At 40.6% G+C, this 20,943-nt stretch overlaps 1 protein-coding gene across 1 annotated transcript in view; it reads left to right on the top strand.

The window, feature by feature from the left end:
- LOC115175393 (CUB and sushi domain-containing protein 1-like) overlaps positions 1 to 5,204 on the top strand; it is a 128,244-nt gene extending 123,040 nt beyond the window's left edge. Inside the window, exons 3-4 of the mRNA XM_029734627.1 lie at positions 3,360 to 3,472; positions 5,059 to 5,204. Of these exons, the coding sequence (XP_029590487.1) occupies positions 3,360 to 3,472; positions 5,059 to 5,204 (259 nt within the window). The remainder of the gene's footprint in view (positions 1 to 3,359; positions 3,473 to 5,058) is intronic.
- The last annotated feature ends 15,739 nt before the right edge of the window (positions 5,205 to 20,943 follow it).

Genomic DNA, 20,943 nt, shown 5'->3' with positions numbered 1-20,943 from the left:
AGCAGCGAACAGTTTTGACTGGGCTGAGCGGGAACTGTGCTTCCTCAGAGGTCGGGGGGCCAGCAGGCCAGAGGTGGATGAACGCAGTGCCCTTGTTCACACAAAGTAAAAATCTGTCATTCTGCCCCATGAACAAGGCAGTTCACCTGCTGTTCCTAGGCCGTCATTGAAAATAAGAATTTGTTCTTAACAGTTAAATAAAGGTATAAAAAAAATGTGATGTTGCTATGCTAAACAAATCATTAGCATGTAGCTAGCAGAGGTTCAATGATGATATGAGACAAGATCTTCAATAAATAATGATTAAATAAGTCATTGAACACTGGCCACTTTAACAATGTTTACATACTGTTTTACCCACTTTATATGTATATACTGTATTCTATATAACTACTGCTGTCTACTTCATATGTATATACTGTATTCTAGTCATGGTTCATCCTATATAACTACTGCTGTCCACTTCATATGTATATACTGTATTCTATATAACTACTGCTGTCCACTTCATATGTATATACTGTATTCTAGTCATGGTTCATCCTATATAACTACTGCTGCCCACTTCATATGTATATACTGTATTCTATATAACTACTGCTGTCCACTTCATATGTATATACTGTATTCTAGTCCTGGTTTATCCTATATAACTACTGCTGTCTAGTTCATATGTATATACTGTATTCTAGTCCTGGTTCATCCTATATAACTACTGCTGTCCACTTCATATGTATATACTGTATTCTAGTCCTGGTTCATCCTATATAACTCCTGCTGTCCACTTCATATGTATATACTGTATTCTATATAACTACTGCTGTCTACTTCATATGTATATACTGTATTCTAGTCATGGTTCATCCTATATAACTACTGCTGTCCACTTCATATGTATATACTGTATTCTAGTCCTGGTTCATCCTATATAACTACTGCTGTCTACTTCATATGTAAATACTGTATTCTAGTCATGGTTCATCCCATATAACTACTGCTGTCCACTTCATATGTATATTGTCACGGCCGTCGTAAGGATTGGACCAAAATGCAGGGGGTACGTGAATGCTCATTTTCTTCTTTATTAAATAAATGAACAATGAACAAAAAGAACGACGAAAACAGTCCTGTCAGGCACAACAAACACTAAACAGGAAACAACTACCCACAAAACCCATAGAAAAACACCCCTACTAAATAGGACCTTCAATTAGAGGCAATGAGGAACAGCTGCCTCCAATTGAAGGTCAAAACAATAAACTAAACATAGAAATAGAATAACTAGAAAATAGAAAATAGAAATACAAAACATAGAACACTACCCAAAAATCCTGACAACACAAAACAAACACACCCCTGCCATGTCCTGACCAAACTACAATAACAAATAACCCCTTATACTGGTCAGGACGTGACAGTACCCCCCCACCCCCAAAGGTGCAGACCCTGGATGCACCTAAACATAAAAAAACATATATATACTGTATTCTAGTCAAGGTTCATCCTATATAACTACTGCTGTACCTTGCTTTTCTATTTATATGCTGTCCATGATGTCTAGATATAGAGTAGCAGTCAAACGTTTTGGACAGACGTACTCATCCAAGTGTTTGGGTGACCTAGGTGACTATCTCATGAAGCTGGTTGAGAGGATGCCGAGACTGTGGAAAGCTGTCATCAAGGCCAACGGGTGGCTACTTTGAAGAATCTAATTACATACATCTTGATTTAGTTTAACACTTGTTTTGGTTACTACATGATTCCATATGTGTTATTTCATAATTTTGATGTCATCGCTATTATTCTACAATGTAGAAAATAGTAAAAAAAATGAAAGAAAAACCCTAGAATGAGTAGGTGTGTCAACTTTTGACTGGTATTGTATGTATATATATATATATATATATATATATATATATATATATATATATATATATATGCTCTGAGTGTACAAAACATTAGGAACACCTTCCTAATATTGAGTTGCACCCCCCTTTTGCCCTCAGAACAGCATCAATTTGTCAGGGCATGGACTCTACAAGGTGTCAAAAGCATTCGACAGCGATGATGGCCCATGTTGACTCCAATGCTGCTCGCAGTTGTCAACTTTGGGTGGTGGACCGTTCTTTATAAACACAGGAAACTGTTGAGCGTGAAAAACCCAGCAGCGTTGCAGTTCTTGACATGCTCAAACCGGTGTGCCTGGTACATACTACCATACCCCGTTCAAAGGCACTTAAATCTTTTTGTATTGCCCATTCACCCTCTGAGTGGCACACACAAACACAATCCATGTCTCAATTGTCTCAAGGCTTAAAAATCCTTCTTTAACCTGTCTCCTTCCCTTCCTCAACACTGATTGAAGTGGTTTTAACAAGTGGACATCAATAAGGGATCAATGAGTTCACCTGGATTCACCTGGTCAGTCTATGTCCTGTCTGTGTACATATTTATATTCTGGACTCTGACATGTTGTTTTGATATTTATTAATTTCTTTCTTTTTATTTGAGGATATGTGTGTGTATTGTTAGATATTACTGCACTGTTAGTGCTAGAAACACAACACTGTACCTGCGGTAACATGTAAAAGAATATGTGTACACAACCAATAAAATGTTGTTTGAATTTTGATTTGACTTCTTTGCTACATGTGTTTGCCAAGCTGGTTCATTGAACTGTGCTTGTGTTGTATGATGGGTAATCTGACCTGAGAGCGGACACACTTGCTGCTACTAGTACCAGTAAGCTTTTGGTTGTTATTATCCTGCTATTAGAGCGCATACTGTCTGGACCCATTAAATATCTCACAGCAGGAGATACAGACTGCTGATCTATTTGTAGACAAACACTTACAGACTGCTGATCTATTTGTAGACAAACACTTACAGACTGCTGATCTATTTGTAGACAAACACTTACAGACTGCTAATCTATTTCTAGACAAACACTTACAGACTGCTGATCTATTTGTAGACAAACACTTACAGACTGCTGATCTATTTCTAGACAAACACTTACAGACTGTTGATCTATTTGTAGACAAACACTTACAGACTGCTGATCTATTTCTAGACAAACACTTACAGACTGTTGATCTATTTCTGGACAAACACTTACAGACTGTTGATCTATTTGTAGACAAACACTTACAGACTGCTGATCTCAGATCAGTTGAGATCATAATGAATTAGCTGAATTGGACATTTAAGCTTATTCATTATGATCTAAACTGATCCGAGATCAGCACTCCTACGCTTTGTGACAACTGGCCTTGGACTGGTTTCTAGATTGATAGCTCTGTCATATAGCATATTGTTATTGGCTGAATATTCCTCTCTCTCTCTCTCTGTTTCCATAGGTTGACAGGGTTCCAGCTGCCGTCGCCCATAGTGAGCACAGGACCCAGCCTCACACTGTGGCTGCTGACAGACTATGCTGTCAGTGGACAAGGCTTCAAGGCCATCTATGAAGGTAAGCTACTGTACATGACATAAATAAAGTCTTACAAAACCTATGACGGTAACATACTGACTGTATGTGCGTCTCTCTCTCTCTCTCTTTCTCACTCTCTCTCTGTCTCTCTCTCTCTCGCACACTCTCTCTCTCTCTCTTTTTCTGTCTCTCTCTGTCACTCTCTCTGTCTCTCTCTCTGTTACTCTCTCTTTCTCTGTCTCTCTCTCTCTCTCTGTCACTCTCTGTCTCTCTCTCTGTCACTCTCTCACTCTCTCTCACTCTCTCTCTCGCACACTCTCTCTCTTTCTCTTTCTCTGTCTCTCTCTCTCTGTCACTCTCTCTGTCTCTCTCTCTGTCACTCTCTCTTTCTCTGTCGCTCTCTCTCTGTCACTCTCTCTGTCTCTCTCTCTGTCTCTCTCTCTCTCTCTCTCTCTCTCACTCTGTCTCTTTCTCTGTCTCTCTCTCTCTGTCACTTTCTCTGTCACTCTCTCTGTCACTCTCTCTGTCACTCTCTCACTCTCTGTCTCACACTCTCTCTCTCTCTTTCTCTGTCACTATCTCTGGCTCTCTCTCTGTCACTATCACTGTCTCTCTCTGTCTCTCTCACTCTGTTTCAATCTCTCACTCTTTCTCTCTCTCTCTCTCTCTCTCTCTCTCTATCTGTCTCTCTCTCTCTCTCTCTGTCACTCTCTCTCTCTCTCTCCCTCGCTCTCTATTTGTCTCTCTCTCTCTCTCACTCTCTCTGTCGCTCTCTCTCTCTCTCTGACTTTAATGTTCTCACTATATATCTCTGCCGTTAATCTTCCTCCTGCTCCTCCTCCCTCTGTATCTGTCTGTGAGTACTCCATTACTGATTCCTTTGACTTCTCATTCCCCTCTGAACACTTCCCATCATACAGAGAATATACTGTAGCCTTACTGTACTCCCCACCTTGATTAGCATACTCGCTACAGCACGGTATATATAATCAGTGTGCATTAGGCTAATTGTATTTATATGCATGGTTTGACTTCCCACAGCATGGATGGTAGCCTGGATGGTTAACTGTCGCGGTAGCTAGCTGGCACGATGAGATGGTTCACCTCACTAGGCTACGTGTGTGTGTGTGTGTGTGTGTGTGTGTGTGTGTGTGTGTGTGTGTGTGTGTGTGTGTGTGGTGTGTGTGTGTGTGTGTGTGTGTGTGTGTGTGTGTGTGTGATGGTTCACCGTCCTTGTCGTATTTCCTCTTCATGGAGGAGTGTTTTATGACCCATAAAGGGATGATACAGTACTAACAGAGAGGCGGAAGGACAGGCTAATTAAGCTAATTACCTGATCCGGGGGATTGAGGGGTGGAACATGATCCTGGATATTCTAGGCGAGTCATTCCATCATTGACATGGAATTTTTTATTTTTTTATTTCACCTTTATTTAACCAGGTAGGCAAGTTGAGAACAAGTTCTCATTTACAATTGCGACCTGGAATAACGAGGATCATTTTTATTCTTCACCTCCTGTGGAGCTGATTCAGGTATCCTGATGTGCATATCATGGTGTGTTGTTCAGTGGTTCCAGGGTTCCGTGTTCCCAGGTTTCCGTGACACCAGGGTTCTGTTGTTCCAGGGTTCCACGGTTCTGTGGTTCCAGGGTTCTGTTGTTCCAGGGTTCTGTTGTTCCAGGGTTCCACGGTTCTGTGGTTCCAGGGTTCTATGGTCCCAGGGTTCCTTGGTTCCAGCGTTCTATGGTTCAAGGTGAATTTGGACGTCTAACTATGATATGGTTATCCAGATATTTCATGGTGGAACAATGGGGAGGGAACGTTCTTCATTCGTCTTCTTCTTACGGGCTTCATTCAGTCCAAGTATCATGTCTTTTCTTGTTCCTGACTGGTTGGATGTACTGTACCTGTTCACAGGTCTTCTTGTCCGTATGATTCTTGACCTTTGTGAGAAACTTGAAGACCCATTATTTCCCAAGTGACTTGTTTCCCACGTCCTCTTCCTTAATCAATGCTATTAGAAATGGACAAGGCAATGAATGATATGATAGTTGAATAGGTTTTATTGGCATGGGGAAACATTGCCAAATCAAGTGAAGTAGATAATATACAGAAAATAAAGTGAAATAAACAATATAAATGAACAGTAAACATTAAACTCACAGACGTTTTCTAATTCTTTGTGGATCTGTGTAATCTGAGGGAAATATGTGTCTCTAATATGGTTAGGAAGTGCAGCTCAGATTCCACCTCATTTTGTGGGCAGTGTGCACATAAACTGTCTTCTCTTGAGAGCCAGGTCCGCCTACGGCGGCCTTTCTCAATAGCAAGGCTATGCTCACTGAGTCTGTACATAGTCAAAGCTTTCCTTATGTTTGGGTCAGTCACAGTGGTCAGGTATTCTGCCACTGTGTCTCTCTCTGTTTAGGGCCACATAGCATTCTAGTTGGCTCAGTTTTAATTATTTCCAATATGTCAAGTAATAATCTTTTTTGTTTTCTCATGATTTGGTTGGGTCTAATTGTGTTGCTGTCCTGGGGCTCTGTGGGTTGTGTTTGTGAACCAGCTTGCTTAGGGGACTCTTCTCCAGATGAATCTCTCGGTAAGCGATGGCTTTGTTATGGAAGGTTTGGAAATCACTTCCTGGTGGTTAAGGAATTTAACGTCTTTTTTCTGGATTTTGATTATTAGCGGGTATCGGCCTAATTCTGCTCTACATGCATTATTTGGTGTTTTACATTGTATACATAGGATATGTTTGCAGAATTCTGCATGCAGAGTCTAAATTTGGTGTTTGTCCCATTTTGTGAACTATTGGTTTTTGAGCAGACCCCTGACCTCACAACCATGAAGGGCAATGGATTCTATAACTTATTCAAGTATTTTTAGCCAGATCCTAATTGGTATGTTGAATTTTCTGTTCCTTTTGATGGCATAGAAGGCCCTTCTTGCCTTGTATCTCAGATCGTTCATAGCTTTGTGGAAGTTACCTGTGGCGCTGATGTTTAGGCCGAGGTATGTGCCGTTTTTTGTGTGTTGTATGACAATAGTGTCTAGATGGAATTTGTATTTCTGGTCCTGGGAACTGGACCTTTTTTGGAACATCATTATATTTCTCTCTCTCTCTACTCCCTCTCTACTCTCTGTCTCTGTCTCTCTCTCTCTCTCTCTATTCTCTCTTTACTCTCTCTCTACTCTCTGTCTACTCTCTCTCTCTCTCTCTACTCTCTCTACTCTCTCTCCAAATCTCCTTCTTGTCTTCTTGTAAAGGAGGAAAGAGAAGGACTCTCGAACTACTCTCTCTCTTCTCTACTCTCTCTCTCTCTCTCTCTCTCTCTCTCTCTCTCTCTCTCTCTACTCTCTCTCTACTCTCTGTCCCTCTCTCTCTCTCTACTCTCTCTCTCTCTACTCTCTCTCTACTCTCTCGCTCTCTCTACTCTCTCTCCAAATCTCCTTCTTGTCTTCTTGTAAAGGAGGAAAGAGAAGGAGGGTAATGTTTATAAATTATCTCTTCTCTTCCAGAAGACTGTAGAGCAGTAATGGTGAAACATTAGCAGAATTATGAGCAGTCGTTTCTACTAACACCAAAATCAGATGCTCCTGCAGCCGTCAACACAAACATTACACACAGACAAACACAAACACACACACACACACAGGCACAGGCACACACTTATGCATACACACACTAATGCAAATGCTCACGCTTGCACATACACATTATAAACATAAACACACAAAACTCACACACACACACACACACACATACATAATAAAATACACTCTGAATGCTAAATGCACTTAGTTAGTCTTATGCCCACGGTCAGGCTCAATATTGAATTCTTCTGTGATTCTCCAATAAACTAACACATTACACACAGCTGGTGGAATTCTTGCAGCTGGTCTGCTTTTGTCCGAGTCATGCATCTAAATTAACTCTCTCTCTCTTCCTTTCACTTTCTCACTCTCCACTCAGCCTTTTCTCTCACACACACACACACACACACACACACACACACACACACACACACACACACACACACACACACACACACACACACACACACATATTGTATCTCAGATCGTTCATAGCTTTGTGGAAGTTACCTGTGGCACTGATGTTTAGGCCAAGGTATGTGCCGTTTTTTTGTTTCATGTCATTTGAAACATGACATGAAACATGACATGAAACATGACATGAAACATGACATGAAACAAAACATGAAACATGATATGAAACTTGATATGAAACATGAAACATTAAACATTAAACATGACATCCCATGAAACATGAAACATGAAACATGACATGAAACATGAAGCATGAAATGAAACATGAAACCTTGAAACATGACATGAAAGATGAAACATGAAGCATGACATGAAACATGAAACATGGCATGAAACATGAAACATGACATGAAACATGACATGAAACATGACATGAAAGATGAAACATGAAGATTGACATGAAACATGAAACATGACATGAAACATGAACCATGACATGAAAGATGAAACATGAAAGATGACATGAAACATGACACATGACATGAAACATGACACATGAAACATGACACATGAAACATGAGACATGACATGAAACATGATATGAAACATGAAACATGAAACATTAAACATGACATGAAACATGAAATGAAACATGAAACATGACATGAAACATGAAACATGACATGAAACATGAGACATGAAATATGACATGAAACATGAAACATGAAACATGAAACATGACATGAAACATGACATGAAACATGACATGAAACATGAAACATTGACATGAAAGATGACATGAAACATGAAACATGACATGAAACATGAGACATGAAATATGACATGAAACATGAAACATTAAACATGAAACATGACATGAAACATTGAAACATGACATGAAAGATGAAAGATGAAACATGAAACATGAAACATGACATGAAACATGAAACATGAAGATTGACATGAAACATGAAACATGACATGAAACATTGAAACATGACATGAAAGATGAAACATGAAACATGAAACATGACATGAAACATGAAACATGACATGAAACATGAAATATGACATGAAACATGAAACATTAAACATGAAACATGACATGAAACATGAAAAAGAAAACATAACATGGAACATGCCATGAAAGATGAAACATGAAGCATGACATGAAACATGGCATGAAACATGAAACATGACATGAAACATGACACATGAAACATGACATGAAACATGAAACATGAAACAAGACACATGACATGAAACATGGCATGAAACATGACATTAAACATTAAACATGACATGAAACATAAAACATGAAACATGAGACATGAAACATGACAAGAAACATGACAAGAAACATGACATGAAACATGACATGAAACATGACGTGAAACATGAAACATGACATGAAACATGAAACATGAAACATGACATGAAACATGACACATGAAACATGACATGAAACATGAAACATGAGACATGAAATGAAACATGAAACATGAACCATGACATGAAACATGACTGGAAACATGAAACATGATATGAAACATGAAACATGACAAGAAACATGACAAGAAACATGACGTGAAACATGAAAGATGACAGGAAACATGAAACATGAAACATGACATGAATCATGACATGAAACATGAAACATGACTTGAAACATGACATGAAACATGAAACATGAAGCATGACATGAAACATGAAACATGAAACATGAAACATGGCATGAAACATGAAACATGACATGAAACATGAAACATGACATGAAACATGACATATGAAACATGACATGAAACATGAAACATGAGACATGAAATGAAACATGAAACATGAACCATGACATGAAACATGAAACATGAAACATGACACATGACATGAAACATGACATGAAACATGAAACATGACATGAAACATGAAACATGACATGAAACATGACATGAAACATGACACATGAAACATGACATGAAACATGACATGAAACATGAAATGAAACATGAAACACGACATGAAACATGACAAGAAACATGAAACATGACATGAAACATGAAATTAAACATGAAACATGAAACATGACATGAAACATGACATGAAACATGAGACATGAAACATGAAACATGAAATATTAAACATAACATGAAACATGAAACATGAAACATAACATGAAACATGCCATGAAAGATGAAACATGAAACATAACATGAAACATGACTTGAAACATGAAACATGGCATGAAACATGAACATGACATGAAACATGACACATGAAACATGACATGAAACATGAAACATGAAACATGAGACATGACATGAAACATGAAACATGACATGAAACATGACATGAAACATGAAACATTAAACATGACATGAAACATGACATGAAACATGACATGAAACATAACATGAAACATGTCATGAAACATGAAACCTTGAAACATGAAACATGACATGAAAGATGAAACATCAAGCATGACATGAAACATGAAACATGACATGAATCGTGAAACATGAAACATGACATGAAAGACGAAACATGAAGATTGACATGAAACATGAAACATGACCTGAAATATGAGAGATGACATTGAAACATGATATGAAATAATAAACATTAAACATTAAACATGACATCCCAAGAAACATGGCATGAAACATGAAACATGACATGAAACATGACATGAAACATGAGACATGAAACATGAAACATGAAATATGACATGAAACATGAAACATTAAACATGAAACATGACATGAAACATGAAAAATGAAACATAACATGAAACATGGCATGAAACATGACATTAAACATTAAACATGACATGAAACATAAAACATGAAACATGAAACATGAAACATGACATGAAACATGACAAGAAACATGACAAGAAACATGACATGAAACATGACTGGAAACATGAAACATGACATGAAACGAAACATGACAAGAAACATGACGTGAAACATGAAACATGACATGAAGCATGAAACATGACATGAAACATGACACATGAAACATGACATGAAACATGAAAGATGAGACATGAAATGAAACATGATATGAAACATGACATGAAACATGAAACATGAAACATTAAACATGACATGAAACATGACATGAAACATGAAACATGAAACATGAAGCATGACATGAAACATGAAACATTAAACATGACATGAAACATGACATGAAACATGAAATATGACATGAAACATGACATGAAACATGAAACATGACATGAAACATGACACATGAAACATGACATGAAACATGAAACATGACATGAAACATGACACATGAAACATGACATGAAACATGAAACATGACAGGAAACATGAAACATGAAACATGACATGAAACATGAAACATGACATGAAACATGACAAGAAACATGACAAGAAACATGACATGAAACATGACATGAAACATGAAACATGACTGGAAACATGAAACATGACATGAAACATGAAACATGACATGAAACATGAAACATGACAAGAAACATGACATGAAACATGACATGAAACATGAAACATGAAACATGACATGAAACATGAAACATGAAACATGACATGAAACATGAAACATGAAAGATGAAACATGAAACATGAAGCATGAAATGAAACATGAAACATGGCATGAAACATGAAACATGACATGAAACATGACATGAAACATGAAACATGACATGAAACATGACATAAAATATAAAACATGACACATGAAATAAGACATGAAACATGACATGAAACATGAAACATGACATGAAACATGACATAAAATATAAAACATGACACATGAAATAAGACATGAAACATGACACATGAAACATGACATGAAGCATGATATGAAATATAAAACATGACATGAAACATGACATGAAACATGAAACATGACATGAAACATGAAACATGAAACATGAAACATGACATGAAATATGAAACATGACATGAAACATGACATGAAACATAACATGAAACATGAAACATGACATGAAACATGACATGAAACATGAAACATGACATGAAACATGAAACATGACATGAAACATGATACATGAAACATGACATGAAACATGACATGAACCATGAAACATGACATGAAACATGAAGCATGACACATGAAACATTACACATGAAACATGAATCATGAATCATGAAATGAAACATGAAACATGAAACATGACTTGAAACATGAAACATGATACATGAAACATGACATTAAACATTAAACATGAAACATGACATGAAACATGAAACATGACACATGAAACATGAAACATGAAACATGACATGAAACATAAAACATGAAACATGACATGAAACATTAAACATGAAATGGTGCCCACATGCAGTGGGTAAGCGTGCTACTTGTTGCCGGTACAACCAGTTTGGTCAGCCTCAGTGCCTTGGCTTAAATTGCCCCGTAGGGACCACAAGCAACGTGACAGCAGAGCAGCAGAGTGATGCTGGACAACAGCTACAGTGAGCCTACGGTGTAATATTGGCCACGTAACAGTGTTGAAGTGGAAGGATGTCTGTCATTGGGTGAGTGGGAGAGTTGAGATAGAATTCTGTCAGCTCCTTCTCCCTATTGGATTGTGTGATTCTAAGGTCAGATATGGATACTGTATGTTTCCTAGCTGATATGGTTTCTTATGTTATGTGGCGGTCTTATCTCGTGGTCAAATAATAAGTAAAGGGATTGCTAAGTACTGGTCATGTTGAATCTAGACGACAACGGAATATACCTGATGTTTTAAGTCTCCCAATCGATACAACACGGTGATATTTTACCAAAAACAACACGTGTAGTGTAGTTGAGAACAAAATGATGAGAATGAATGCATATGATTAAGTCTGATTGAATATGTGATACGGTATGAATGCTGCTGTGATTAATCTGAGGTCCAAATCGATATACGGCGAAGAGGGCTGTCCTCACTCAACACATGTTGTTGTTGTTCATCAATGAGCATCACCCGGTGTGTCAGGTGACAACAAAAGCAACACAGCTAAAGTCCCAGTTGACCAGTGTGTGGTAGGGAGGAAGCAGTGTGGGGTAGGGAGGTAGGGAGGTAGCAGTGAGGGGTAGGGAGGTAGGGAGGTAGCGAGGTAGGGAGGTAGCAGTGGGAGGTAGGGAGGAAGCAGTGAGGAGTAGGGAGGAAGCAGTGGGAGGTAGCAGTGGGAGGTAGGGAGGTAGCAGTGAGGGGTAGGGAGGTAGGGAGGTAGCAGTGGGAGGTAGGGAGGTAGCAGTGGGAGTTAGGGAGGTAGCAGTGGGAGGTAGGGAGGTAGCAGTGGGGGGTAGGGAGGAAGCAGTGAGGGGTAGGGAGGTAGCGAGGTAGCAGTGAGGGGTAGGGAGGTAGGGAGGAAGCAGTGAGGGGTAGGGAGGTAGGGAGGTAGGGAGGTAGCAGTGGGAGGTAGGGAGGTAGCAGTGGGAGGTAGCAGTGGGAGGTAGGGAGGTAGCAGTGGGAGGTAGCAGTGGGAGGTAGGGAGGTAGCAGTGGGAGGTAGCAGTGGGAGGTAGGGAGGTAGCAGTGGGAGGTAGGGAGGTAGGGAGGTAGCAGTGGGAGGTAGGGAGGAAGGGAGGTAGCAGTGTGAGGTAGGGAGGTAGCAGTGTGGGGTAGGGTGGTAGGGAGGTAGGGAGGTAGCAGTGGGAGGTAGGGTGGTAGGGAGGTAGCAGGGTGGGGTAGGGTGGTAGGGAGGTAGCAGTGTGAGGTAGGGAGGTACCAGTGTGAGGTAGGGAGGTAGGGAGGTAGCAGTGTGAGTTAGGGAGGTAGCAGTGTGAGGTAGGGAGGTAGCAGGGTGGGGTAGGGAGGAAGCAGTGTGGGGTAGGGAGTGTGGGGTAGGGAGATAGGGAGAAGCAGTGTGGGGTAGGGAGGAAGCAGTGTGGGGTAGGGAGTGTGGGGTAGGGAGGTAGCAGTGTGGGGTAGGGTGGTAGGGAGGTAGCAGTGTGAGGTAGGGAGGTAGCAGTGTGAGGTAGGGAGGTAGCAGTGTGGGGTAGGGAGGTAGCAGTGTGGGGTAGGGTGGTAGGGAGGTAGCAGTGTGAGGTAGGGAGGTAGCAGTGTGAGGTAGGGAGGTAGCAGTGTGGGGTAGGGAGGTAGCAGTGTGAGGTGGGGAGGTAGGGAGGTAGCAGTGTGAGGTAGGGAGGTAGCAGTGTGAGGTAGGGAAAAAAGGAGGTATCAGTGTGGAATAGGGAGGAAGCAGTGTGGGGTAGGGAGATAGCAGAGTGTGTAGGGAGGTAGGAAGGCAGCAGTGTGGGGTAGGGAGGTAGGGAGGTAGCAGTGTGAGGTAGGGAGGTAGCAGTGTGGGGTAGGGAGGTAGCAGTGTGAGGTGGGGAGGTAGGGAGGTAGCAGTGTGAGGTAGGGAGGTAGCAGTGTGAGGTAGGGAAAAAAGGAGGTATCAGTGTGGAGTAGGGAGGAAGCAGTGTGGGGTAGGGAGATAGCAGAGTGTGTAGGGAGGTAGGAAGGCAGCAGTGTGGGGTAGGGAGGTAGGGAGGTAGCAGTGTGAGGTAGGGAGGAAGCAGTGTGGGGTAGGGAGGAAGCAGTGTGGGGTAGGGTGGTAGGGAGGTAGCAGTGTGGAGTAGGGAGGAAGCAGTGTGGGGTAGGGTGGTAGGGAGGTAGCAGTGTGGGGTAGGGAGGTAGCAGTCTGAGGTAGCAGTCTGAGGTAGGGAGGTAGCAGTGTGAGGTAGGGAGGTAGCAGTGTGGGGTAGGGAGGAAGGGAGGTAGCAGTCTGAGGTAAGGAGGTAGCAGTGTGAGTGTGAGGTAGGGAGGTAGCAGTGTGGGGTAGGGTGGAAGCAGTGTGGGCTAGGGAGGTAGGGAGGTAGCTGTGTGGGGTAGGGAGGAAGCAGTGTGGGGTAGGGAGGAAGGGAGGTAGCAGTTGGAGGTAGGGAGGTAGCCGTGTGGGGTAGGGAGGTAGCAGTGTGGGGTAGGGAGGTAGCAGTGTGGAGTAGGGAGGAAGGGAGGTAGCAGTGGGAGGTAGGGAGGTAGCAGTGTGGGGTAGGGAGGAAGCAGTGTGGGGTAGGGTGGTAGGGAGGTAGCAGTGGGAGGTAGGGAGGTAGCAGTGTGGGGTAGGGAGGTAGGGAGGTAGCAGTGGGAGGTAGGGAGGTAGTGGGGTGGGGTAGGGATGTAGCAGTGTGAGGTAGGGAGGTTGCAGTGGGAGGTAGGGAGGTAGCAGTGGGAGGTAGGGAGGTAGTGGGGTGGGGTAGGGATGTAGCAGTGTGAGGTAGGGAGGTAGTGGGGTGGGGAGGTAGGGATGTAGAGAGGTATCAGTGTAGGGTAGGGGGTATCAGTGTAGGGAGGTCAGGTTTGCCTCAGAGATATGTGCTTCTTTATTACAGCCCACTGTTTACCTGGTACAAAAACAGACTACGCACCGTTGATTTACAGTAATATATGCAGTCGGAAGTTTACATACACTTAGGTTGGAGTCATTAAAACTCGTTTTTCAACCACTCCAGAAATGTCTTGTTAACAAACTATAGTTTTGGCATGTTGGTTAGGACATCTACTTTGTGCATGACAAGTAATTTTCCAACAATTGTTTGCATACAGATTATTTCACTTATAATTCACTGTATCACAATTCCAGTGGGTCAGAAGTTTACATACACTAAGTTGACTGTGCCTTTAAACAGCTTGGAAAATCCAGAAAATGTCATGGCTTTAGAAGCTTCTGATAGGCTAGTTGACTTGAGTCAATTGGAGATGTACCTGTGGATGTATTTCAAGGCCTACCTTCAAACTCAGTGCCTCTTTGCTTGACATCATGGGAAAATCAAAAGAAATCAGCCAAGACCTCGGAAAAAAAGATTGTAGACCTCCACAATTCTGGTTCCTCCTTGGGAGCAATTTCCAAACACCTGAAGGTACCACGTTCATCTGTATAAACAATAGTATGTAAGTATAAACACCATGGGACCAAGCAGCTGTCATACCGCTCAGGAAGGAGACTCATTCTGTCTCCTGGAGATGAACGCACTTTGGTGCGAAAAGTGCAAATAATTCCCAGAACAACAGCGAAGGACCTTGTGAAGATGCTGAAGGAAACAGGTACAAAAGTATCTATATCCACAGTCAAACGAGTCCTATATCAACATAACCTGAAAGGTCGCTCAGCAAGGAAGAAGCCACTGCTCCAAAACCGCCATAAAAAAGACAGACTACGGTTTGCAACTGCACATGGGGACAAAGATCGTACTTTTTGGAGAAATGTCCTCGTCTGATGAAACAAAAATAGAACTGTTTGGCCATAATGACCATCGTTATGTTTGGAGGAAAAAGGGAGTGGCTTGCAAGCCAAAGAACACCATCCCAACTGTGAAGCACGGGGGTGGCAGCATCATGTTGTGGGTGTGCTTTGCTGCAGGAGGGACTGGTGCACGTCACAAAATAGATGGCATCATGTAGGAGGAAAATTATGTGGATATATTGAAGCAACATCTCAAGACATCAGTCAGGAGTTAAAGCTTGGTAGCAAATGGGTCTTCCAAATGGACAATGACCCCAAGCACTTCCAAAGTTGTGGCAAAATGGCTTAAGGAAAACAAAGTGAAGGTACTGGAGTGGCCATCACAAAGCCCTGACCTCAATCCCATAGAAAAGTTGTGGGCAGAACTGAAAAGCGTGTGCGAGCAAGGAGGCCTACAAACCTGACTCAGTTACACCAGCTCTGTCAGGAGTAATGGGCCAAAACTTATTGTGGGAAGCTTGTGGATGGCTACCTAAAATGTTTGACCCAAGTTAAACTATTTCAAGTCAATGTTACCAAATACTAATTGAGTGTATGTAAACTTCTGACCCACTGGGAATGTAAATAATCAAAATTTAAACTGAAATAAATCATTCTCTCTACCATTATTCTGACATTTTACATTCTTAAAATAAAGTGGTCATCCTAACTAACCTAAAACAGGGAATTTTTACTAGGATTAAATGTCAGGAATTGTGAAAAACTGAGTTTAAATGCATTTGGCTAAGGTGTATGTAAACTTCAGACTACAACTTTAGTTCTGTATTTTAGACAAGCACTGCTATGTATCATTTGTCATCGTTGAATTTCAGTTCCCACACTGACAATATGTGTTTTTCCACTGTCCGGGTCTTCTGTAATGCAGTACAGATTAAATTCCGGTTCAACCATGGAATCAACCAATCAAGTTGATTGGAATCTCTCTTCCTCTCCATGGCTAGCCGCTAGGCTTTCTGTTCATTCTGTTATATTCTCTCCTCCTTTTACTTTTTATTCACTTTTAATCTCTCCTACTGGCTGAAATTGGACCAATTACAGAGCTAATCATCATCGTCATGGACGGCAAGACGAATGGGGATTTTGCATAGTCTCTCGTCTTTACCAATTCAATTTAAGGGGCTTTCTCTCACTCTCTCTCTCTCTTTCTTTCTGTCTTTCTCTGTCTTTCTCTCTTTCTCTCTCCAAATTCAATTAAATTCAATTAAAATTGAATTGTCATGGGAAACATATGTTAACATTACCAAAGCAAGTGTAGTAGATAATAAACAAAAGTAAAATAAACATTATAAAATTAACAGTAAACATTACATTTACAGAAGTTTCAAAAGAATAAAGACATTTCAAATGTCATATTATGTCTATATACAGTGTTGTAATGAAGTGCAAATAGGTCAAGTAAAAAAGTGAAAATAAATAAACAGAAATATGGGTTGTATTTACAATTGTGTTTTTTTGTTCTTCACTGGTTGCCCTTTTCTTGTGGCAACAGGTCACAAATCTTGCTGCTGTGATGGCACACTGGTTTTTCACCCAATAGATATGGGAGTTTTATGGGATTTTTTTTCAAATTCTTTGTGCGTCTGTGTAATCTGAGGGAAATATGTGTCTTTAATATGGCAGGAGGTTAGGAAGTGCTGCTCAGTTTCCATCTCAATTTGTGGGCAGTGTGCACATAGCCTGTCTTCTCTTGAGAGCCAGGTCTGCCTACGGCGGCCTTTCTCAATAGCAAGGCTATGCTCACTGAATCTGTACATAGTCAAAGATGTCCTTCATTTTGAGTCAGTCACGGTGGTCAGGTATTTAGGGCCAAATAGCATTCTAGTTTGCTCAGTTTTTGTCTAAATTATTTCCACTGTAATTATCTTTGGGGGATGGCTTTGTTATGGAATGTTTGGGAATCACTTCCTTTCATGTGGTTGCAGAATTTAACGGCTCTTTTCAGGAGTTTGATAAATAGCGGGTATTGGCCTAATGCATTATTTGGTGTTTTACGTTGTACACAGAGGATATTTTTGCATGATTCTCAATTTGGTGTTTGTCCCATTTTGTGAATTCTTGGTTGGTAAGCGGACCCCAGACCTCACAACCATAAAGGGCAATGGGTTCTTTAACTGATTCAAGTATTTTTAGCCAGATCCTAATTGGTATGTCGAATTGTATGTTCCTTTCGTTGGCATAGAAGGCCCTTCTTGCCTTGTTTCTCAGTTGTTAGCTTGCTTCCATCACATTTTTCGGGGAAAACAATTAAAACGTTTTGTCTCAATTAAATGAAATGATCTGTGTGACAATGCTATATAGAAGGATATAACATATGGAGTAAGTGAAGTAGGAGATCTCTAATCAATGCAAATGGGAATAAAAAGTAAGGAATTAAGTTAGCTCAATGAGGAATAGGCTACAACGAGCAGCAGCTAGTGTTTCATCTGAATGGAGTTGTTGTTGACAAGGACGTGGACAGCTAGCCTATCTAACCTGCTAGTTAACACCTGGCTATCTTAGTTAGTTACACCTGGCTATCTTAGCTAGTTAACATCTGGCGATCTTAGCTAGTTAACACCTGGCTATCTTAGCTAGTTAACACATGGCTATCTTAGTTAACACCTGGCTATCTTAGTTAACACCTGGCTATCTTAGCTAGTTAACACATGGCTATCTTAGTTAGTTAACACCTGGCTATCTTAGCTAGTTAACACCTGGCTATCTTAGCTAGTTAACACCTTGCTATCTTAGCTAGTTAACACATGGCTATCTTAGTTAGTTAACATCTGGCTATCTTAGTTAGTTAACACCTGGCTATATTAGCTAGTTAACATCTGGTTATCTTAGTTAACACCTGGCTATCTTAGCTAGTTAACACCTGGCTATCTTAGCTAGTTAACACCTGGTTATCTTAGTTAACACCTGGTTATCTTAGTTAACATCTGGCTATCTTAGTTAACATCTGGCTATTTTAGCTAGTTAACATCTGGCTATCTTAGTTAGTTAACACCTGGCTATCTTAGCTAGTTAACATCTGGCTATCTTAGTTAGTTAATATCTGGTTATCTTAGTTAGTTAACATCTGGCTATATTAGCTAGTTAACATCTGGCTATCTTAGTTAGTTAACATCTGGCTATCTTAGTTAGTTAACATCTGGTTATCTTAGTTAACACCTTGCTATCTTAGTTAACACCTGGCTATCTTAGCTAGTTAACACCTGGTTATCTTAGTTAACACCTGGTTATCTTAGTTAACACCTGGCTATCTTAGTTAACATCTGGCTATCTTAGTTAACATCTGGCTATTTTAGCTAGTTAACATCTGGCTATCTTAGTTAGTTAACACCTGGCTATCTTAGCTAGTTAACATCTGGCTATCTTAGTTAGTTAATATCTGGTTATCTTAGTTAGTTAACATCTGGCTATATTAGCTAGTTAACATCTGGCTATCTTAGTTAGTTAACATCTGGCTATCTTAGTTAGTTAACATCTGGTTATCTTAGTTAACACCTGGTTATCTTAGTTAACACCTGGCTATCTTAGTTAACATCTGGCTATCTTAGTTAACATCTGGCTATTTTAGCTAGTTAACATCTGGCTATCTTAGTTAGTTAACACCTGGCTATCTTAGCTAGTTAACATCTGGCTATCTTAGCTAGTTAACACCTGGCTATCTTAGTTAGTTAACACCTGGCTATCTTAGTTAGTTAATATCTGGTTATCTTAGTTAGTTAACACCTGGCTATCTTAGTTAGTTAATATCTGCTTATCTTAGTTAGTTAACACCTGGCTATATTAGCTAGTATCTTTACGTTGATCTGATGCGGTCAGAGCCCCCTGGGAACGTTCCCTGCCTGCCAGGTCGGTATTCGGACATGATTACTACAAGTTTAGACTAGACGAACTACAAATCAAAACATTTGACATGGCATTAATTGTCAGCTAATTGAGTGACTGAAATAACAAGAGGAAAACTGCTGATACTCAACCACATTTATAAATTGCACCTGATGTTACTAGTTATTATTATTCTACTATTCTAACTGTCAATAGTGAGTTACCAGTTGTTGTTTTTTGTAATAATATATGAGGTTACTCTAATAGACCAGATGTTAAATGGTTAATGAAATGTCAACTGACAGAATCGTTGGAAATAATCCTATTTATTAATAGTTAACACAATGGTTAGCATAACAATAACAATATCTTGCCTTCGTGAGAGAATAATTAATTTATACATGTTTGAGTTATTTATAAGGTGAATTATAAATGAATAAATGATGATGAACGATTACAGAAAGGACATTATGCAACGCAGTAAAAAAAAGGGCTTGAGAAATGAACTATGCTAAAATGGAGCAATCACTTTGTTATGACGAGTTGTCTATGGTAATTAAAATTCTAGAGAGGGGGAGGAAGTGAGAGAGGGGAAGAAGTGAGAGATGGGAAGAAGTGAGAGATGTGAGGGAGAAGAAGAGTGAAAGTGTGCAAGAGACAAAAAAGCTGAAAAGTGTGAGACAGAGAGAGAAAACACAAAAAAGTTTGCGAGAGAGAGAGAGTCCGAGTGAAACAGAGAGAGAGAGGTGGAGAGAGAGACTACATCTATGAGACTCTACATCTATGAGACAGTACATCCATTTTAATAGGTTGAGCAGAGACAGCCCTATCTCCTCCTCCATCTCTCCTCTCCCAGTCCATCAGCCTCTATCTCCTCTTAAGGCTGTTGTGGTAACCCTATTACCGTCACACCAGCAGTCAATAGTCATAACCGCAGTAAAATTCCATGTGAGCGTTGAGTCATGGTAATCTCGTCTTATGCACTCTGGACATGCATTAGTAGTTCCAGACTTGCTAACTACTATCAGGTCCTAATGGCCTGGTACTCAGGCCTCTATTGTTCCTCCATCAGGTCCTAATGGCCTGGTACTCAGGCCTCTATTGTCCCTCCATCAGGTCTTAATGGCCTGGTACTCAGGGCTCTATTGTTCCTCCATCAGGTCCTAATGGCCTGGTACTCAGGCCTCTATTGTTCCTCCATCAGGTCCTAATGGCCTGGTACTCAGGCCTCTATTGTCCCTCCATCAGGTGTTAATGGCCTGGTACTCAGGTCTTTATTGTTCCTCCATCAGGTCCTAATGGCCTGGTACTCAGGGCTCTGTTGTCCCTCCATCAAGTCCTAATAGCCTGGTACTCAGGGCTCTATTGTGCCTCCATCAGGTCCTAATGGCCTGGTACTCAGGCCTCTTTTGTTCCTCCATCAGGTCCTAAT

The sequence above is a fragment of the Salmo trutta genome, chromosome 36 (assembly GCF_901001165.1).
Source record: "Salmo trutta chromosome 36, fSalTru1.1, whole genome shotgun sequence".
Classification (NCBI taxonomy): Eukaryota; Metazoa; Chordata; class Actinopteri; order Salmoniformes; family Salmonidae; genus Salmo; species Salmo trutta.
This window is presented reverse-complemented; position numbering and strand designations above follow the sequence as displayed.